The sequence below is a fragment of the Bombina bombina genome, chromosome 8 (assembly GCF_027579735.1).
Source record: "Bombina bombina isolate aBomBom1 chromosome 8, aBomBom1.pri, whole genome shotgun sequence".
NCBI lineage: Eukaryota > Metazoa > Chordata > Amphibia > Anura > Bombinatoridae > Bombina > Bombina bombina.
In genome coordinates this window covers 271,336,565-271,356,473 of record NC_069506.1, presented here as the reverse complement: position 1 = coordinate 271,356,473, position 19,909 = coordinate 271,336,565, and the positions used below count along the sequence as shown (strand labels likewise).

The 19,909-nt window shown below is 39.3% G+C and overlaps 1 protein-coding gene across 23 annotated transcripts in view; it reads left to right on the top strand.

Annotated features, from left to right (window-relative positions):
• PHLDB1 (pleckstrin homology like domain family B member 1) overlaps nucleotides 1-19,909 on the top strand; it is a 258,964-nt gene that overhangs the window by 36,219 nt on the left and 202,836 nt on the right. For all 23 annotated transcript variants that reach the window (XM_053691324.1, XM_053691314.1, XM_053691310.1 and 20 more), the window contains exons 2-3: nucleotides 6,188-6,295; nucleotides 9,441-9,564. In XM_053691324.1, the coding sequence (XP_053547299.1) occupies nucleotides 6,236-6,295; nucleotides 9,441-9,564 (184 nt within the window). In that variant the 5' untranslated portion in view covers nucleotides 6,188-6,235. The remainder of the gene's footprint in view (nucleotides 1-6,187; nucleotides 6,296-9,440; nucleotides 9,565-19,909) is intronic.

Here is a 19,909-nt window from a genome sequence, read left to right as displayed (position 1 = left end):
TACATTTATACCCTCTCATTTCTCTCTCCCCAATCTCTTATACATTTATACTCTCTCATTTCTCTCTCCCCAATCTCTCATACATTTATACTGTCACATTTCTCTCTCCCCAATCTCTTATACATTTATACCCTCTCATTTCTCTCTCCCCAATCTCTTATACATTTATACTCTCTCATTTCTCTCTCCCCAATCTCTCATACATTTATACTCTCTCATTTCTCTCTGCCCAATCTCTCATACATTTATACTCTCAGATTTCTCTCTCCCCAATCTCTAATACATTTATACTCTCTCATTTCTCTCTCCCCAATCTCTTATACATTTATACTCTCTCATTTCTCTCTCCCCAATCTCTTATACATTTATACCCTCTCATTTCTCTCTCCCCAATCTCTCATACATTTATACCCTCTCATTTCTCTCTCCCCAATCTCTTATACATTTATACCCTCTCATTTCTCTCTCCCCAATCTCTCATACATTTATACCCTCTCATTTCTCTCTCCCCAATCTCTTATACATTTATACCCTCTCATTTCTCTCTCCCCAATCTCTCATACATTTATACCCTCACATTTCTCTCTCCCCAATCTCTCATACATTTATACTCTCACATTTCTCTATCCCCAATCTCTCATACATTTATACTCTCACATTTCTCTCTCCCCAATCTCTCATACATTTATACCATCTAATTTCTCTCTCCCCAATCTCTCATACATTTATACCCTCTCATTTCTCTCTCCCCAATCTCTCATACATTTATACTCTCACATTTCTCTATCCCCAATCTCTCATACATTTATACTCTCACATTTCTCTCTCCCCAATCTCTCATACATTTATACTCTCTCATTTCTCTCTGCCCAATCTCTCATACATTTATACTCTCTCATTTCTCTCTCCCCAATCTCTCATACATTTATACTCTCTCATTTCTCTCTCCCCAATCTCTTATACATTTATACCCTCTCATTTCTCTCTCCCCAATCTCTCATACATTTATACTCTCTCATTTCTCTCTCCCCAATCTCTCATACATTTATACTCTCACATTTCTGTGCTGCGGTCTGTCTCATTCCTATGCTTCCAGTTGTTCATTGCTGCACTGGCTGATTGTCAGTAAGACTGCCATGCTATGACAGTCCCCGTAGTTACATTTGTCTTTTCTAGGTGAGAGTGATCCCTGTGAGTGAGACTTGTAAATAGAATTGACCCCTTTGTGTATAAGACATCCTCAAATTAATAATTTGCCTGTGAGTGTGACTTCTCCATGAGTTGCTGCCTATGAGTGAGATGTCTGAGAGCGCCTTCTGTGAATAGATTTAACCTGTGACTGCTCTCCAGACCATAGCCATTCTATTAGTGCAATTGTTCTTATGAATAAATCTGCCCCTGTGAGTAAGGCTTCCCTCATTAGAATATATATAAGTGAGACTGTCCCTCTGAATAGATATACCCCAGTAAGTGAGACTACAAACCTATGAGACTTCCTGTTTATGTGTGAGACTGCACTATATGAATACATGTAAACCCCCATAAATGGATTTTCACCTGTGAGAAGGTTTGACCCCCTGTGAGTGAGACTACACTGTATGAATAGATTTAGATTGTATTGAATTGTGTTGTATCCCCATGAGAGAGGTTGTCCCCCTTTGTTGCAGTGTTCGGTGTGTGTGACGGTGACACAAACAGGTTCTTAGTGTCTATATATAGTAAAACTAAGGATGTCTCAACAGCCTTGGACATGTGGCAGGAAGTCTGCCTGAGGAGCTGCTTCCTGAGCACATTCCTCTGTTTACTCATCTGAGATCTCCTCCCCCACTGAACACTGCAGCTCACTCACTACCTCCCCCCTCACTACACTGCACTCTACTATGGGGTTATGGACTCGTTACCTCTGATTTACCTGACGTGCCCACCTCTTATACATTTATACACTGTCAGCTCAGGCATTCTTGAACTGAACACAACCTCAGTGCATTTCCAGCTAGCACAGTATCCCTGCCAAGTATTCCTGTACTGACCCCAAATCTGCACTATGTGTGCTTCCCACCTGGAACACTCTGCTGCTCATGTGCTTTATTGAACCACATCTCCCTCACACTCAGCTCCACTCCCTGCTCTGCTCAAATCTCTGCTTTTCTTGTGTTGTCAAACCACAGCTCAGTTACTACACAACTCTGCACTTTCCAATCTGCAAAGCACCCTCCCTGCTGATGTCACATTCACACAGCTCTGTCATAGCTTCCCAAGTCTGCTATTCTGACCCAGAGTCTGCATCCCTCCCTGTCCTGTAAGCTCTTTTAGCAGCTTAGTTATTGTGCCCCCAACATACTCTGCAGACAATCCGACCCATAAACATAACTATGTCATTGTACTGGACCTCCCCAAGCTATAGTGTAGTTTGTTAGTCCTGTACTAATCTCACACAAATGTAGTTACCAGATCTTTCAGAGTCCCCTATAAAGTCTTTAGTTTCATGCCTTTTTACAAGTCACCAGATCCCCATCATAACCTAAAGGTTCTGCTGCACATTTACTGCCATTAAAGGGACAGTGTATGTTAATTTTCATATAACTGCATGCAATAGACACTACTATAAAGAAGAATATGCACAGATACTTATATAAAAAGCCAGTATAAAACCTTTAAAAAATGTATTTAGAAGCTCCCAGTTTAGCACTGTTGATGAGGTTATGCTGGGACACCCAGTGAAAGGGGCTGAGAAAGCAGGAAAAGCAGACACCCCCTACGCTGTATATGAAAAGACAGATTAAACAAACAGGAGAAAGCAGGAAACTGCAGACTTCAGTATACATTTAATACTTTGGGGTTTGGTTAGGAGTCTGAAAATCAGCACAATGTTACTAAAACAAATAACAATCATCTAGATTACGAGTTTTGCGTTATGAGTGAAAAAGCATTGTTATGCTTCATAACGCTGCTTTTTCCCTAATGCCACTATTACAAGTCTTGTCAGAATAGGTGTACCGCACACCTTTTCGGCCGTCACGCAACGTCAGTACCACACTTTTAAAAAAGTATTTTTTCAATGGGACTCCCATAGCGCCGGTATTACGAGTTTGCCTGGGAGGCCAAAAAGTGAGCAGTACACCCTATACTGACAAGATTCGTACCACCATCTAAAGTCAGTAGTTATAAGTTTTACGTTACAAAGCTGTAGCATAAAACTCATAACTAAAGTGTTACAAAGTACACTAACACCCATAAACTGCTAGCTACTAGCTACCTAGTTAAAATAAATAAAAAATTACCTGTAAAATAAAACCTAACCTGCCTTACACTAAAACCTAACATTACAATAAAATAAAATAAATTAAATTAATAAAATACAATTATCTAAATTACAAAAAAATAAACACTAAATTACACAATTTAAACAACGAAATTATATAAAAAAACAAAAACGAATTACTCCTAATCTAATAGCCCTATCAAAATATAAAAGCCCCCTTAAAATAAAAAAACCCTAGCCTACACTAAACTGTAAAACAAAAATACAAACACGCCCAACAGTAAAATCCACCACACACACAACCAAACCCCCCAAATAAAATTCTATCTAAATAAACCTTAGCTAACCATTGCCCTGAAAAGGGCATTTGGATGGGCATTGCCCTTAAAAGGGCATTTAGCTATTTTATGGTACCCAAACCCTAAGCTAAAAGTAAAACCCACCCAATAAACCCTTAAAAAAACTTAACACTAACCCCCGACATCCAGTTTTCAAAGACCGGACATCCATCCTCATCCAGGTGGCAGAAGTCTCCATCCAAGCGGGCAGAAGTCCTCATCCAAGCCAGCAGAAGTCTTCATCCAAGCAAGCAGAAGTCCTCATCGAAGCCGTCAGAAGTCTTCATCCAAGCGGGCAGAAGTCTTCATCCAGACGGTATCTTCTATCTTCATCCATCTGGCGCGGAGTGGGTCCATCTTTAAGACATCCGGCGCGGAGCATCCTCTTCTTCCGATCGTCGCTGGAAAATTAAGTTAACTTTAAGTGATGTCATCCAAGATGGCGTCCCTTACATTCCATTTGGCTGATAGAATTCTATCAGCCAATAGGAATTAAAGGGGAAAAAATCCTATTGGCTGTTGCAATCAGCCAATAGGATTGAGCTTTCATCCTATTGGCTGATCCAATCAGCCAATAGGATTGTGCTCGCATTCTATTGGCTAATCCAATATTTCAGTAGGATGAAAGCTCAATCCTATTGGCTGATTGCAACAGCCAATATGATTTTTTCCCCTTTAATTCCTATTGGCTGATAGAATTCTATCAGTCAATCGGAATGTAAGGGACGCCATCTTGGATGATGTCACTTAAAGTGAACTTCATTTTCCAGAGACGATCGGAAGATGATGCTCCGCGCCGATGTCTTGAAGATGGACCGCTCTGCGCCGGATGGATGAAGATAGAAGATGCCATCTGGATGAAGACTTCTGCCCGTTTGGATGAAGACTTCTACAGGCTTCAATGAGGATTTCTGCCCGCTTGGATGAAGACTTCTGCCGGATTGGATGAGGACTTCTGCCCGCTTGGATAAAGACTTCTGCCGCCTGGATGAGGATGGATGTCCAGTCTTTGAAAACTGTAAGTGGATTGCCGGGGGATAGTGTTAGGTTCTTTTAAGGGTTTATTGGGTGGGTTTTATTTTTAGCTTAGGGTTTGGGCACCGTAAAAGAGCTAAATGCCCTTTTAAGGGCAATGCTTATCCAAATGCCCTTTTCAGGGCAATGGTTAGCTTAGGTTTATTTAGATAGAATTTTATTTGGGGGGTTTGGTTGTGTGGGTGGTGGGTTTTACTGTTGGGGGGTGTTTGTATTTTTTTTTTACAGGTAAAAGAGCTGTTATCTTTGGGGCAATGCCCCGCAAAAGGCCCTTTTAAGGGCTATTGACAGTTTAGTGTAGGCTAGGGGGGGTTATTTTGGGGGGGGGGGCTTTTTATTTTGATAGGGTCATTAGATTAGGAGTAATTCTTTTTTTATTTTTAACTAGGTAGCTAGTAAATAGTTAATAACTATTTATTAACTAGTCTACCTAGTTAAAATAAATACAAACTTACCTGTGAAATAAAAATAAAACCTAAGATAGCTACAATATAACTATTAGTTATATTGTAGCTAGCTTAGGTTTTATTTTACAGGTAAATATGTATTTAGTTTTAAATAGGAATTATTTAGGTAATAACTAAGTTTTATTTAGATTTATTTTAATTATATTTAAGTTAGGGGGTGTTAAGGTTTATGGTTAGGTTTAGGGGTTAATATATTTATGTAGTGTTACTGATGTGGGAGGCCAGAGGTTTAGGGGTTAATAACTTTAGTATAGTGGCGGCAACATTGGAAGCGGCAGATTAGGGGCTAATAAGTGTAGGTAGGTGACGGCGATGTTAGGGCCAGCAGTTTAGGGGTTAATAAATGTATGTAGGTGGCGGCGATGTTAGGGGCAGCAAGATTAGGGGTTAATAACTTGTAATGTAGGTGGCGGCGATGTTAGGGGCGGCAGATTAGGGGTTAATAACATTATGTAGTTTGCAGCGATGTCGGGGGCAGCAGATTAGGGGGTTAATAACTGTAATGTAGGTGGCGGTGATATTAGGGGCAGCAGATTAGGGGTGTTTAGACGTGGTTTTGATGTTAGGGTGTTAGGTTTAAGCATAACTTTTTCTTTCCCCATAGACATCAATGGGGCTGCGTTATGGAGCTTTTGTTTCCGCGATTGCAGGTGTTAGGCTTTTTTTTTGCCGGCTCTCCCCATTGATGTCAATGGGGAAATCGTGTACGAGCACGTCAAAGCAGCGCTTGTATTTGGGTGAGGTATGGCGCTCAACGCCACCATATAACCTGTGCAAGCCTGCTTTTTTAAAACCTGTAATAGCAGCGCTATAGGGAGGTGAAATACCGCCGCTTTTGTGGCGGTCGTTAATTTCCCTATAGCGCTCAAAACTCGTAATCTAGAGTCTAGATGATTGTTATAAAAACACTCCCAGGTGGGTTATATACATGGATAATCTACAAAACATTTCTGCAAAGAAAAATCTAGTACAATGTCCCTTTAAACATAGAGTTTTGTCATTGTGTTCTCACTGTTGCTCTCGTCTCTGTTTTGTCTTCTATACTATTACTGCGCTGACTATTTCTATGTTTGATCTGTTGTCAGAATATTTCGGAGGTGGGAAGTCTTAATCCAGACGAGGATCAGGACAACATGCAGGCCCTTAGCCGGGATATTACAAGTCCCAGCAGAACCGCTCATGCATTTATCCAGGTAAGCTTGTGCACATCCATTTTTCTATCACGTGACATGAACTAAAAAGTGTGCTTAGTCCAAGAAATCACAAAAATATATTGATAAGAAACGGAATTAAATGGCCATAATTATTAATTTGCTGTATTATTAAAGAGACAATTAAGACATTTCTCTTGTATTGCTATAGATTAAAGGGACACTAAAGTCAAAATTACACTTTCACGAGTCAAATAAAGCGTGCATTTTACAAATGACTTGAAACGGCAAACAGTATTTTATATACACATTTTCTGAGGTACCAGTTCATGCTGAGCATGTGCAAGAGTTCACAGTGTATAAGTATATGAGTCTGTAATTGGCTAAAGGCTGTCACATGATACACAGGGAGTGGCAAATTAAAGGGAATTTTGAAAATTGTCCGCTGCACATTGATAAATGCCAAGAGAATACGCTCTCAGCATTTATCATTGCCCCAGCAGTTCTGGTGAACTGCTGGTGTAATGCTGCCCCCTGCAGATTTGCGGCCAATCGGCCACTAGCAGGGGGTGTCAATCAACCGGATCGTATTTGATAGATATGCCCCTATGGCTGACAGGGCTATCGGCTGTCATAATGCTAGTAAAAAGTGCATTGTTTCGATGTTCTCATCTGTTAAATCCAATTATGAAAATATATGCAGCAGAGTTAGCCTTAATAACTCTGCACTTGTTTTTTTTCAGTTCTGAGAAATAGGAAATTTTCAGTGCTAGATTACATGAAAAGGGTGCAAAATAAATAATGAAAGTATAGTGCAACGGTATTTTACTATGTATAACTAAACTTTTTATTTACTATCCCTTGAAATACAATTTTTAGCACGCAATGGAATAATACAAGTGAAATAATAATACAAAGAAAGTGAATAGTCAATAATATATTAAAAAATCCATTAAAACATAGGGGATCGGATCACATTCCAGTTATAAATGTATCTGATAAACTTAGGGAGTACATTTCACAGTAGGTTGCCCTCATTAATTTGATTAGCAATTATTTTAGATCATAATTCTTTTTTTTTTAATGTTATTAATTGAAAACAATTAACTATATGAGAGCTTCTCACTTTACACAGCTCTCTGGAGTTTTAATGAATATAACTTTGCTCTTTTGTAATTTTTACTTTAATGCTATAAAGAAAGTTCAGTTTTTTTAATAAACCTGATAAAAGTTAAGTAAGAATTATTTAAATTTAAATTAACACCACAGTAGTATGAGTTATGTATTTCCTACCAATTTAGGTGATACATACTTCCTGCTAATGCTGATTGGTTGATATCTGCTTCCTAATAATGCTTATTGGCTGCTAGGTAACGCTTATGTTTAAAAGCTGCTATTTATTGTTAATCAAATTTTTAAGTGCAGTGCCCTTTAATGAAACTAATATCTAGTTCCAGAGGGCCAATTAGTTTGTCGATCATTACTTTTATAATATGGGTAGAATTAATCTCTGTTTCTGCAGCAAAACACATGGTTGCTGCCAGGCTTCACAAATTATTACAGTAACAACAACAAAAATCTACACAAAAATAAACATTCATATCAATCGGATTGGAAGTAGATTTTGAGCTTTTGGTTGACTCAACGTGTCAGATTTGGACAAGAGTGTTATTAAATTATTTTCTACCCCTAGTGTGTTCTTGGAGATCACATCCAGTAGATCTGTTAGTACGGTATGAACATAGCACTACTTATTCATCATTGCCTGGTGCCAGTTAATTGGATTTACACAAGGGAATCTCTCTGATGGAATTAACTGCTTATCTGATAATTAGATAACAACAATAGAGATACAAAGGAGGATCTCTGTCTGTCATTCCCTGTTGGGTGACACTGGGATAGGAGGCATCTATATGTGACATAGAATCTATGTCTTCTACACAAGGTGACAGTGACAAATACAGGAGTGACCTATATATGTCAATGGCTCTGTAACTAACTCACAGGGTGACACATACAGGAGTGGGCTTTGGAACATGGAATCTGTCCCAAAGAGTGATATTTGGACACAGAGAGGAGCTAGCTTTGAAAAATGGAATCGGTAGACCCCCAAGATATAATAATACAGATACAAATAGGAGAGGAGCTATGCTGAAGATTGCATCCATCCCATGGTGTGTGCATAGGGGTTCCAGGTGCAGACAGGAGGTAGCTTTGGCCTATGAAATCTATTATATAGATAAAAGGGAGATACTGTATGTCATAGAGTGTGTTTCTCAACTGTGGTCCTCAAACACCCCTAACAGGCCAGGTTTTTCATTATAGCTGAACTAGAACACAGATGAAATAATCAGCTGATCAGTAACCATGATTATTAACCTGCTCTCACCTTTCAGCTGATTAGTTCACCTGTGCTCTAGTTCAGCTATAATGAAAACCTGGCCTGTTGGGGGTACTTAAGGGTGAGAAACACTGCCATAAAGTGTCTTCCTCCCCTGCCTTGTAACACATTAGCACAGAAAAGGGGGAGTTGTAGGATACAGTGATTCAGACAGGAAATAACTATGCTACATTGAGTCAATTGCTCCCTTGCTGTGTGACAGTGACACAGACAGGGGACCTATGGGCAACAGTGACACAGACAGGAGGGAACTGTGCTACAATTCACTCCGTTGCTCTCTTGCTGTGTGACAGTGACACAGACAGGGGACCTATGGGCCACAGTGACACAGACAGGAGGGAGCTGTGTTACATTCAGTATGTTGCTCCCTTGCTGTGTGACAGTGGGCCACAGTGACACAGACAAGAGGGAACTGTGCTACATTCAGTCTGTTGCTCCCTTGCTGTGTGACAGTGACACAGACAGGGGACCTATGGGCCACAGACAGGAGGGAACTATGTTATATTGAGTCTGTTATTTCCTTGCTGTGTGACACAGTGACAGAGGTAGGGGCGCTATAGGATGTAGTGACACAGACAGGAGAGAGATTTGGGATTTGGAATCTACTGATCCGATCCCCCACATTGTGACAAAGTGATTGAGGCAGGAAGGAGCTGTGTAACAGTCTGTTTCTCTCTTGCTTTCAGACAGACAAAAGGGAGCCCTCCACACTTTTACTGTCACTAAGCTGTAGCTCCTTTTTTTAAAACAATGAGTGTTAATTTTGTTCCACTTTGTCACACACAGAGTACACCCCTGGATCTTATAGACACAGGGAAGAGTCTGAAGGTGCAGGCAGATAAGCCCCACCTTGTGAGTCTGGGGAGTGGGAGACTCAGTACCGCCATCACTCTACTGCCTCTAGAGGAAGGTATGTATATGCACGCATACAAACACACACGTACAGGAACACACATACGTAACTCAGCCCCCTAGTAGTAAATGTGGCAGATTTTAAGGCTGTATATAATAAGCTTATCTGAATAAATAGGCTTTCAGAATACAGGTAGAAAACCATTTATCCAAACTGCTTGGGACCTGAAAAGGTTTGTATTTCGGAATAGTTTGGATTTCAGAATATTTACATCTGTAAAATGGGACAGTTTGGAGAGGGGTTGGGACCAAGTGTAAACAACAATATCTTATGTAATTTAGGCAATATTTACACGTCATAATACAGTGTATACATGTGTAACCCAAAGGTAGAATATAATTTCTAATACTATTGTCTATATATTGCCCTCAGAAAGTACCCTGACACTGAACCCATATTTTTTCTTTCGTGATTCAGATAGAGCATGCAATTTTAAGCAACTTTCTAATTTACTCCTATTATCAAATTTTATTCCTTCTCTTGGTTTCTTTATTTGAAAAGCAAGAATGTAAGTTTAGATGCCGGTCCATTATGGTGAACAACTTGGGTTGTTCTTGCTAATTGGTGGATAAATTCACCCACCAATAAACAAGTGCTGTCCAGTGTTCTGAACGAAAAATTGGCTGGCTCCTTAGCTTAGATGCCTTCTTTTTCAAAAAAAGATACCAAGAGAATGAAGAAAAATTGATAATAGGAGTAAATTAGAAAGTTGCTTAAAGGATTACTTTCTGTTATAATTTTTAAGCTAAACAACTAACATATTAAAGTTAATAAACATTAATTAAAACCTACTGACCTATATTTTCTCCAAAACGAAGTTTCATAACGTTCTAAAAGTTATATCTTTTATTCACCGATGATGTCACGTTATCCTGCCCACTATTTTCAGCACTGAGTGTTCAAAAAACTTAAACCAATAACTTTGTGTTTAAAGCGCCATTTTGAAACCTAGGTATTGTAAACGGATTGGTACAGAGCAAAGGATATCCACGGAGTGGGTTTGGAAAACAATTAAATTTGCAGACAAGATTTCTGATATACGGTAGAGATATGTTAATGAAATGCTATTGATAAAAAGCGTATTTGGGGTAGTTAGTTTGTAACAGGCATAGAAAATATTTACTTACAGTGGCCCTTTAAAATTGCATGCTCTATCTGAATCACGAAAGAAAATATTTGGGTTCAGTGTCCCTTTAAATAAATATAGAATATTGTTTGCATTTTAGAACACAAAGATCAAACCAAAGACACATGCAGTAAAGATTGAGACAAGCATAGAAAAAAAAAGTATTTTTTTAAATAATTTTATTAAAAATAATAAAAACAAAAAGTTTGGATTTTGGAATTCCGGATTTAGGGTATTTGTACCTGTACATTTAAATGTACAGTATGAAGATTGGGCAAGATTATGAAAGTATGTGAAATATGGAAAATATTTAAACAAAAAGTATAAGACCAGCGCTAAGTGTTAACACCTGTAGCTCCTTAAAGGGATAGTCTAGTATAAATTAAACTTTCATTATTCAGATAGGACTTTTAATTTTAATCAACTTTCCAATTTACTTTTATGTGGATCCTCTACAACTCTCCAACCTTATTCAAAAACACCTCCCCCACACTTCCACAATATCACCCCCTGACCTTGCTACAACCCACTATAACAATACTCTCTCTTCTGCACTGGACACTTTTGCTCCTCCCCAAATACGCAAAACCCCACATCGTTAGCTCCAACCCTGGCACTCTAAGCAAACATGCTACCTGCAAAAATTCTCCCGTGCTGCTGAACGTGCCTGGAGGAAATCCCGCTCTGAATCAGATTTCCTCCACTATAAGTTAATTCTTTATTCTTACTCCTCTGCCATTCACTTAGCCAAGCAAACCTACTTCACTTCTCTTATATCTACTCACTCCTCAAACCCTAAACGTCTCTTCTCCATTTTCAACTCTCTCCTTTATCCACCTGCACCACACCCTTTATCTGCCTTTAGTGCTCAAGATCTGGCAGACTACTTTTTCAACGAAACAATTACCATCCAAAGTAATATCCCAACAAAAGACTGCAACCTTCCATCTCCTCCCCTGGCAACCCCCTCCACCACTCTCAGCACCTTCCCCCTACCACTGAGAATAAAGTGAGTTCCGTATTGTCTTCCTCACACCTCACTACCTGCCCACTTGACCCTATCCCTTCAATCTAATACCTTCTCTGTCTTCTACCCTCACTCCAGGTCTTACTCACATATTCAACCTATCCCTTACTAAAGGGTTCATTCCCATCTTCCTTCAAACATGCAAAGGTCACCCCCATCCTCAAAAAAACCCTCCCTCAACCCCAATTCTCCTGCAAACTACCGCCCCATATCACTGCTTCCGCTAGCTTCAAAAGTCCTGGAAAAACTAGTCTTCGATCGCTTAACCCACTTCTTGTCCTCCAACTCACTGCTTGACCCCTTGCAATCTGGCTTCCGTTCCCAACACTCAACTGAGACTGCCCTCACCAAGGATACTAATGATCTTCTTTCTGCCCCAAAAAATGGCCACTACTCAATACTTATCTTACTAGATCTGTCTGCTGCCTTTGACACCGTTGACCATCCCCTTCTCATACAGACTCTCAGCTCCCTTGGGCTCTCTGACACTGCCCTTTCCTGGATCCACTGTTATCTCTCTAAATAGGTCCTTTTCTGTCTCCTTTACTGGCGACTCCTCCTCTCCATTGCCTCTGTCTGTTGGAGTACCTCAAGGCTCTGTTCTGGGTCCTCTACTCTTCTCTATTTATACATCCTCACTGGGTAAACTTATCAGTAGCTATGGCTTCAACTACCACCTCTATGCTGATGATACTCAGATCTACCTATCCACCCCTTCACTCTCTCCTTCTGTCCTTTCTCACATCAGTGTCTGCTTATTTGGCATTTCTTCTTGGATGGCCTCTTACCACCTAAGAAAAAATCAACATGGCCAAGACTGAGCTCCTTCCAATCCCCCTCTAATTCTACCCCGGTTCCTAACTTTTCAATCACTGTTGGTGACACCACTATCTCCCCATCACCCCAAGTCCGCTGCCTAGGAGTTACACTTAACTCCAATCTGTCTTTCATACCCCACATCCAATTGCTCTCTTCCTCCTGTCGCAACCACCTACGCAGTATCTCCAAAATTCGTCCGTTTCTGAGTGCTGACTACTGTAATAACCTACTAACTGGCCTCCCTCTCTCCCGCCTCTCCCCTCTTCAATCCATCCTAAATGCCTCTGCTAGGCTAATCCACCTCTCCTGATGCTCTATATCTGCTGCACTTCTCTGCGAGTCCCTTCACTGGCTACCCATCCACATCAGAATTAAATTCAAAATTCTCATCCTGACCTACAAAGCCCTTACCAATGCAGCCCCCCCTACCTGTCCTCACTCATAAACTCATAATATACTCCAGCCCGCACCCTAAGATCCAACAATGACCTGCTCCTTGCATCTTCTACCATCACCTCCTCCCATGCTAGGCTACAGGACTTCTCTCGTGCGGCACCAACCATCTGGAATGCACTTCCTAGAGCTGTCAGACTCTCGCTTAACCTTTCCTCCTTTAAACGCTCCCTAAAGATCTTGCAGTCCCCACCTCCTGTTTCTCACCCTCCTACCCATCTAGATTGTAAGTTTCCACGGTAACAGGGCCCTCAATTCCCCCTGTATTTGTTTGTTAAACTTTGTCTGGTGTCTTTTATATTGTATTGTACTGTACTTTTATCTTTGTACCCATGGACAGCGCTGCGGAACCTGTTGGCGCTTTATAAATAAAGAATAATAATAATAATAATAAATCATCAAATTTGCTTTTTTCTCTTGGTATTCTTAGCTTAAACTAAACATAGGTAGACTCATATGCTAATTTCTAAGCCTTTGAGGGCTGCCTCTTATCACATACTTTTTAAATCTCTTTTCAACACAAAGAGACAGAAAGTACACGTGGGCCATATAGATAACACTGTGTTCAGGCACAGGGGGTTATTTAAGATTTAGCATAAGACAATAGATAATAAACAGTCACAGTCATGTGATTAGGGGTCTGGAAGAAGGTTCCTAGATACAAGATAATCACAGAGGTAAAAAGTATATTAATATAACTGTGTTGGTTATGCAAAACTGGGGAATGGGTAATAAAGGGATTATCTATCTTTTAAAACAATAACAATTCTATGGTAGACTGTCCCTTTAAAGGGACATTTAACACTTAGTGTAACATGTTTTTATACTGTAAATTAAAAAACGGAGGTCCGCCTACACTATACCCCTCCACCCTTACCGCCTTGCTTCTGTCCTAATCAGCGGCGCTAACTACTCTAATACCCGGTCAATATGGATGCCGAACTCCCCCCACTATTACGTAGCTGCCTTCTTCTTAAACTGATAAGCAAATCAGAATCCAGTCCTCGGACAGAAATTGCACGCGCGTGCAATTTCTGTCCGAGGACTGGATTCTGATTTGCTTATTACATGTTACACTAAGTGTTGAATGTCCTTTTAAGGAGGGTACTTAGCTTACCCTAAAGGTAGTCAATGTTAAAAGTGTATTTTAAGGAGCACCTAAAAGAAGGCTAAGGTGATGTTAAATGAATTGAATATATAAAATGTATGGATAATATATCAAAATATATGAAATTTTACATTTATTAGTACAGTTAAAATCTAAACATAAAATTAGAGCATGGATCCATTTAACAAAACAAATAAATATAAAGTAGTATATAGAAACAACAGTTGTGCACTAAAAACAGATTAAAAACTGGATGGTAAAATCAAGATGATAAAAGTCACGTATATGGTAGAAGTCTATTAACTCCAGATAGAGAAAAGTGCAGTGTGACACTTGTTCTTGTAGTGCTGTGAGATGAGAAGTTGATCCTTAGGTCGTGACATTCCCCCCGAAAAAAAAAATAGAAAAAAGGGTAGAAAAAAATATAAAAAAATATATAAAATGTCTAAAAAGTTAGGAATAGATAAAAATAAAAATGTGAAAAAATGTGTGAAGAAATATATGTGAAAAAAGAATTAATGAATGTGTGTATTTACACACACAAGAGTGAGTTCTCCGGATAAGGGGGAAAAAATTATAATTATATATATATATATATATATATATATATTTGTCAAGCAGGGACTGCACTCGCTGGATTTAGATAAAATAATTATTATTTATTAAGTGGTAACGTTTCAGGGTTCGCAGACCCCTTCCTCAGATCGTTTTTTGGTCTGAGGAAGGGGTCTGCAAACCCCGAAACGTTACCACTTAATAAATAAGAATTATTTTATCTAAATCCAGCGAGTGCAGTCCCTGCTTGACAATTACTACTGATGGTGCTCTGACAAATGCAGATGGACATTTGGCAGACAGCATTCTGTCAGACGGACCTTTGGCCGACAGACAGAATGCCGAAGCATGTTCCGATTTCGGCCGAGGGCAGATATGCTCCAGAGTGCTCTGTTCTAATCAGAGCCTCGGGCGCCGCAACTGCCTCTGGGAACCTTACAATGGGCACGTCTTGTAATTCTCTGTCTGGGAAATTATCTATCTATCGAATCTATCTATTTATCTATCTATGAAATCTATCTATCGAATCTATCAAATTTATCTATCGTATCTTTTTTTTTTTTTTTTTTTAATATACTTTTTATTGAGGTAAAAATCAAGACATAAACATCAGGAATGTCAGCAAAAATTAGACAACAAAATTACTTTCAGACATATTATGAATACATCTATACAAAATAAACAGGTTGTGTGCAACTGACAATATTGGAAAATGTAGTATAACGTATGCCTTGCTAACAATATAAACCCTCTACTAGTCACGTGAGGCCTCTTATGGACCTCTTAGTACTACTATTTACACAAAAATTCAAAGGGTTATCATGTTCACTAGGAGACTACTCTTGAGTCCCTAAGAAAAAACCTCTGAGTTTATATTTTTCATAAATATCTAACAAATATTGCCCACTCATGGATCATAAATGATGACTCTGTTATCTGAATTTATAGGGCATATGTCATATATATATAAACTTAATCTGACAAGCAAATATATAACAATGTAATTGGAATATATCCATGGTACCATAATAATATAAGTGTATCTGGTATAAACTGACACCAACAACTACTCCTGCTTCTATCTCTGGAAAGCCTCAATTTTAATGTCCAGGGGACCTAGGTTAAGCAGTGGTTTTTATAGATGTGCATACTACAGATAAGAAATCACAACCAAAACCGCTTCAGTATTGCAAGATGGAATTATGGCATCCTTGAATATGTACAGCAACTGATTAATACTAGTAGGTGTATTGATGTATTGATAGGGCAGACCGTAGTTGTTACCCTTGACAGAATGAATTGTTATCTCCAATATTCAATGAGATCACTGTGGGCTTAGGGATATATCTTGATGGGTATGTATTAAGGACCTGTAAATGCATAGTCATTTGATGGTGTAAAACAGCATCCCATCCTTGGGCCCTATACACCGGTAACTAGCTCTATCAGGTTACTCTATGGATATTTAAGCCAGGGTACTGTACCAGGGGGAAATGACCACACAGTTAAGAACAGTAAACAGAAATATTATGCACAGACATAAACATTAAGGAACCTGAACATATTACTTAGCTTATGTAAACTGCTGTAAACAAAATGTTCTGTATATAACTATATTTCAGTGAGTATGAGGGTAGAATAGTCTTTGGCCATCAGTAGTATCTCAGACGTAATGTCCTCATAAGGATAGCCAAGAATTTAACAACAGATATGCTTAGGATGTAGTTGTCTGTCCACCTAAGCTGCTGTAATGCCCTCCCCAGGGATCAGGTTTAACGACTAGGGCTCAGCAATAAAGTCTTGTACCAACCGGGTGGCCAAATTTACATCTTGTTTTAGTAGCCCTGGGTCTCCTGTCGCTCTCCTCAGCCCACACCTTGACGACAGCTGCTATGGAGGTTGACTGGTACAGCGGGTCGTTTCTGAAGTGGTAGCCAGTGCCAAACGCCCCAGTTCAGTGACCGCTTGCTGCCTAGCTGAACCAGCATTCTACAGTATAGTAGCGTCTTTCCTCCCATAGCGCTCCAAGCCCCAGTCACCGCAGAGGCCACAGAGCGGCACAGGATATTCTCCCCATTGTACAGGTAATGGTCCATCAATACGATATGAGAGGGGCCTCTCTGTGGATCTACTGACGCTTCACTCACCGGACAAATATCGCCTGCCTCGTTTTCCCCTGAACCACCAGTAGTGCCTACACAGTCTGAGAGAGACTGCGTTTCATAGTGTAGATCCCGCTCGAACTCAGGAGCCTCCAAAAGGGGAGCATGAAAAAATGAGGATCCATTAGAGACCGGGAGGACAGGTTCTGTTGGCAAGTGGATTGCATCACGGTTTTCTTCATTTCTGTGGGTGCAGGTATCGTATGGGGAGGATACAGCAGGTATCGGTCTGATTCCGTTGGGATGCCACTGTGTGCTGATGATTGCACAGAGCTCCGTCTCTAACTGCAAAAAGTGATTGCGGATGCGCTGGCTCATCTCCGTCTCCCATCTGTCTACGGCCTCCATTTACACTGCTTAGCTTAAGTTACGCTAGATAGGTCTCCCTATATAGAAGTTAAGTGTTGCTTCCTCTTTGAGTAAAAAGGCAGTTACTGCATATCTGCTATAATTGTATGCTATACAGTTAAGTTGTACACCCGATGGTGTTAGATATCGCAATAAAGGAGTTCATGGGTCAGCACATTTGGCTGATTAAACTGACTAGTCAGAAAATTGGGGGGGAGAGAGAGGCACAGGCCGCTGCTAGGCCTCTGCTGCGCACCTTCTCTGTTCCGGTCTGCTTATGTCTATGAATGTGTAAAAGTCACATTAATCTGTTCCATAGGGAATGCTAGTCGCAGTTATTCTGAAGAGAACAGGATATGTAAGGTATGGGAGAGATAATCAGCAGAATATTCAGCTCCTATATTCAGACTTATCTTAAACAGCAGCCATCTTGGTCGGTGGTTAGACACGCCCCCCCCCCCCATCGTATCTTTTTATCTATCTATCCAATCTATGTATCTATCTATCAAATCTATCTATCTATCTATTTCGTGGCCGGACTGTTATCTGACAGCCACTTGTGTGTCGGCCAAATGTCCGTCTGCCAAATGTCCGTCGGCTAAAAGTCCGGCCACGATTACTGATATATTGACTTTGCACCCTGGTTGAGGACCTACCTGAACTGTGAGTGCAGATACATTTCAATCATTCAATTCATTTAACATCACCTCAGCCTTCTTTTAGGTGCCCATTAAAATACACTTTTAAGTATGGAAAATATATTTGGAATGTGAGACCATAGAAAACATTATAGCCTATGAACAATACATTGAATTCCTGACTAAGAGTATGAGGAAGGTAAATGTCCCATTAAAGGGACTACAGAATAAGAGTTACACTTCAGGGTACCTCACCCCCAGTCCTGTTTGCATTTCTTATCCTCATCATGAATTTGCTTATCATATTCAAATCAGCCATTACCCATGAACACTAACTTTTTCAAGCCTGTTGCTAAGAGGTCCATTATTTAACATTGCTTTCTCTTTCTCTGCATAGCCGCTTTATAAAAGAGGGACATAAAATTCAAAATGTATATTTCATGATTCATACAGAGCATACAATTTGCTTCATTCTCTTGGCATCCTTTGTTGAAGGAACAGCAATGTACTACTGAGAGCTAGCGGAACACAGGTGAGCCAATGACAAGAGGCATATATGTGGAGCCACCAATCAGCAATCAGCTCCCAGTATTGCATTGCTGCTCCTGGAGCTACCTAGGTATGTTTGTCAACAAAGGATATAAGAACAAAACAAATCCGATAATAAAAGTAAATTGGAAGGTTGTTTAAAACTACATGCTCTTTTTTATGTGAGAATTGGAAAGCGCTAATTATTATTGACAGCTAGAAGTAGTTTATGGCTCAATTTTAGTACCAGGTTTCCATTTAAATATTTTGTGCATTGCGCGCAGTTGCTCTTTTTGTGTTGTGTTAACGCTTCCATCTGATGTTGAATTTCACGAAAATCACCCAAAACAAGTTTGTTGCTATGGTAACCCGACCTTACCCTATATAATGTACATTTAACATCAGGGTTCCTTATCTGTGATCACCTGTAGAGAGAAAGAAAAACAAAGATTAATTAATTAAAAAGTAAAATGATTTTTTTTTATTTAAAGGGACACTAAACCCCAAATTGTTCTTTCATGATTCAGATAGAGCATTAAATTTTAGGCAACTTTTTAATTTACTCCTATTAATTTTTCTTCATTTTCTTGCTATCTTTATTTAAAAAGCATGAATGTAAAGCTTGGAAGCCAGACCATTTTAGGTTTAGCACCCTGGATAGCGCTTGCTTATTGGTAGCAACATTTAGCAAACCAATAAGCAAGCATAACCCAGTTTCTCAACCAAAAATGGGCTGGCTCCTAAGCTTTATTTTACTGCTTTTTAAATAAAGATAGCAAGAGAACGAAGAAAAATTGATAATAAGAGTATATTAGAAAGTTGCTTAAAATTGCATGCTCTATCTGAATTATGAAAGAAAAAAATTGGGTTTAGTATCAAATGAAAAAAGATTTTTTGTTTTATTCAATTTATTGATATATGTAATATTTAGTGCTGCTCTAGGCATAGGCCTAGTTGGAAGATATGTGCTTTATTATGTATGTATATGTAAATACATAATGATATTTAAATAGGAACATAAATCCAACTAGTCCTATACCTGGGCCAGGAATAACGATTACAAATAAAAATAAATATATAAAGTGAAACACTTGTATTGTTTAAAAACTTTAATATCTCAAAGGAAAAAATGCCCCAAAAAGCTTATTTGTCCTCTTTTACACCTAGTTGAGCTGGGCATCATTTTTTCAATATATTGTCAGCTCCGATTTGCGCTTTCAGTGGCAATCGGGTGTAAATTATTGCTTAATTAATTTTAATACTTTCTATGGGACAAGTAATGTGGTAAAAGGCGCCAATGGAAGCTGTCGATATGCAAAATTGCTTTCAACAGCATATTTATCATTTTGCGACCTTGCGCAAACCTAATTTGCGTTGTTTGGTTGCGTTCATATTACAAGTTAAAAAAAGAAAACAAACTTATTTTGTGCTAGTGTTAACCCGAATATTGTGAAAAACCTAACTTAAGTTTCACGTACGCATGCATGTATTCCCCCATAGAGATCAATAGAGAAAAAAAAGTGGAAAAACCCTAACACCCGAGATCGCGCAAACGCTATCGCCTTTTCGCATTCAATG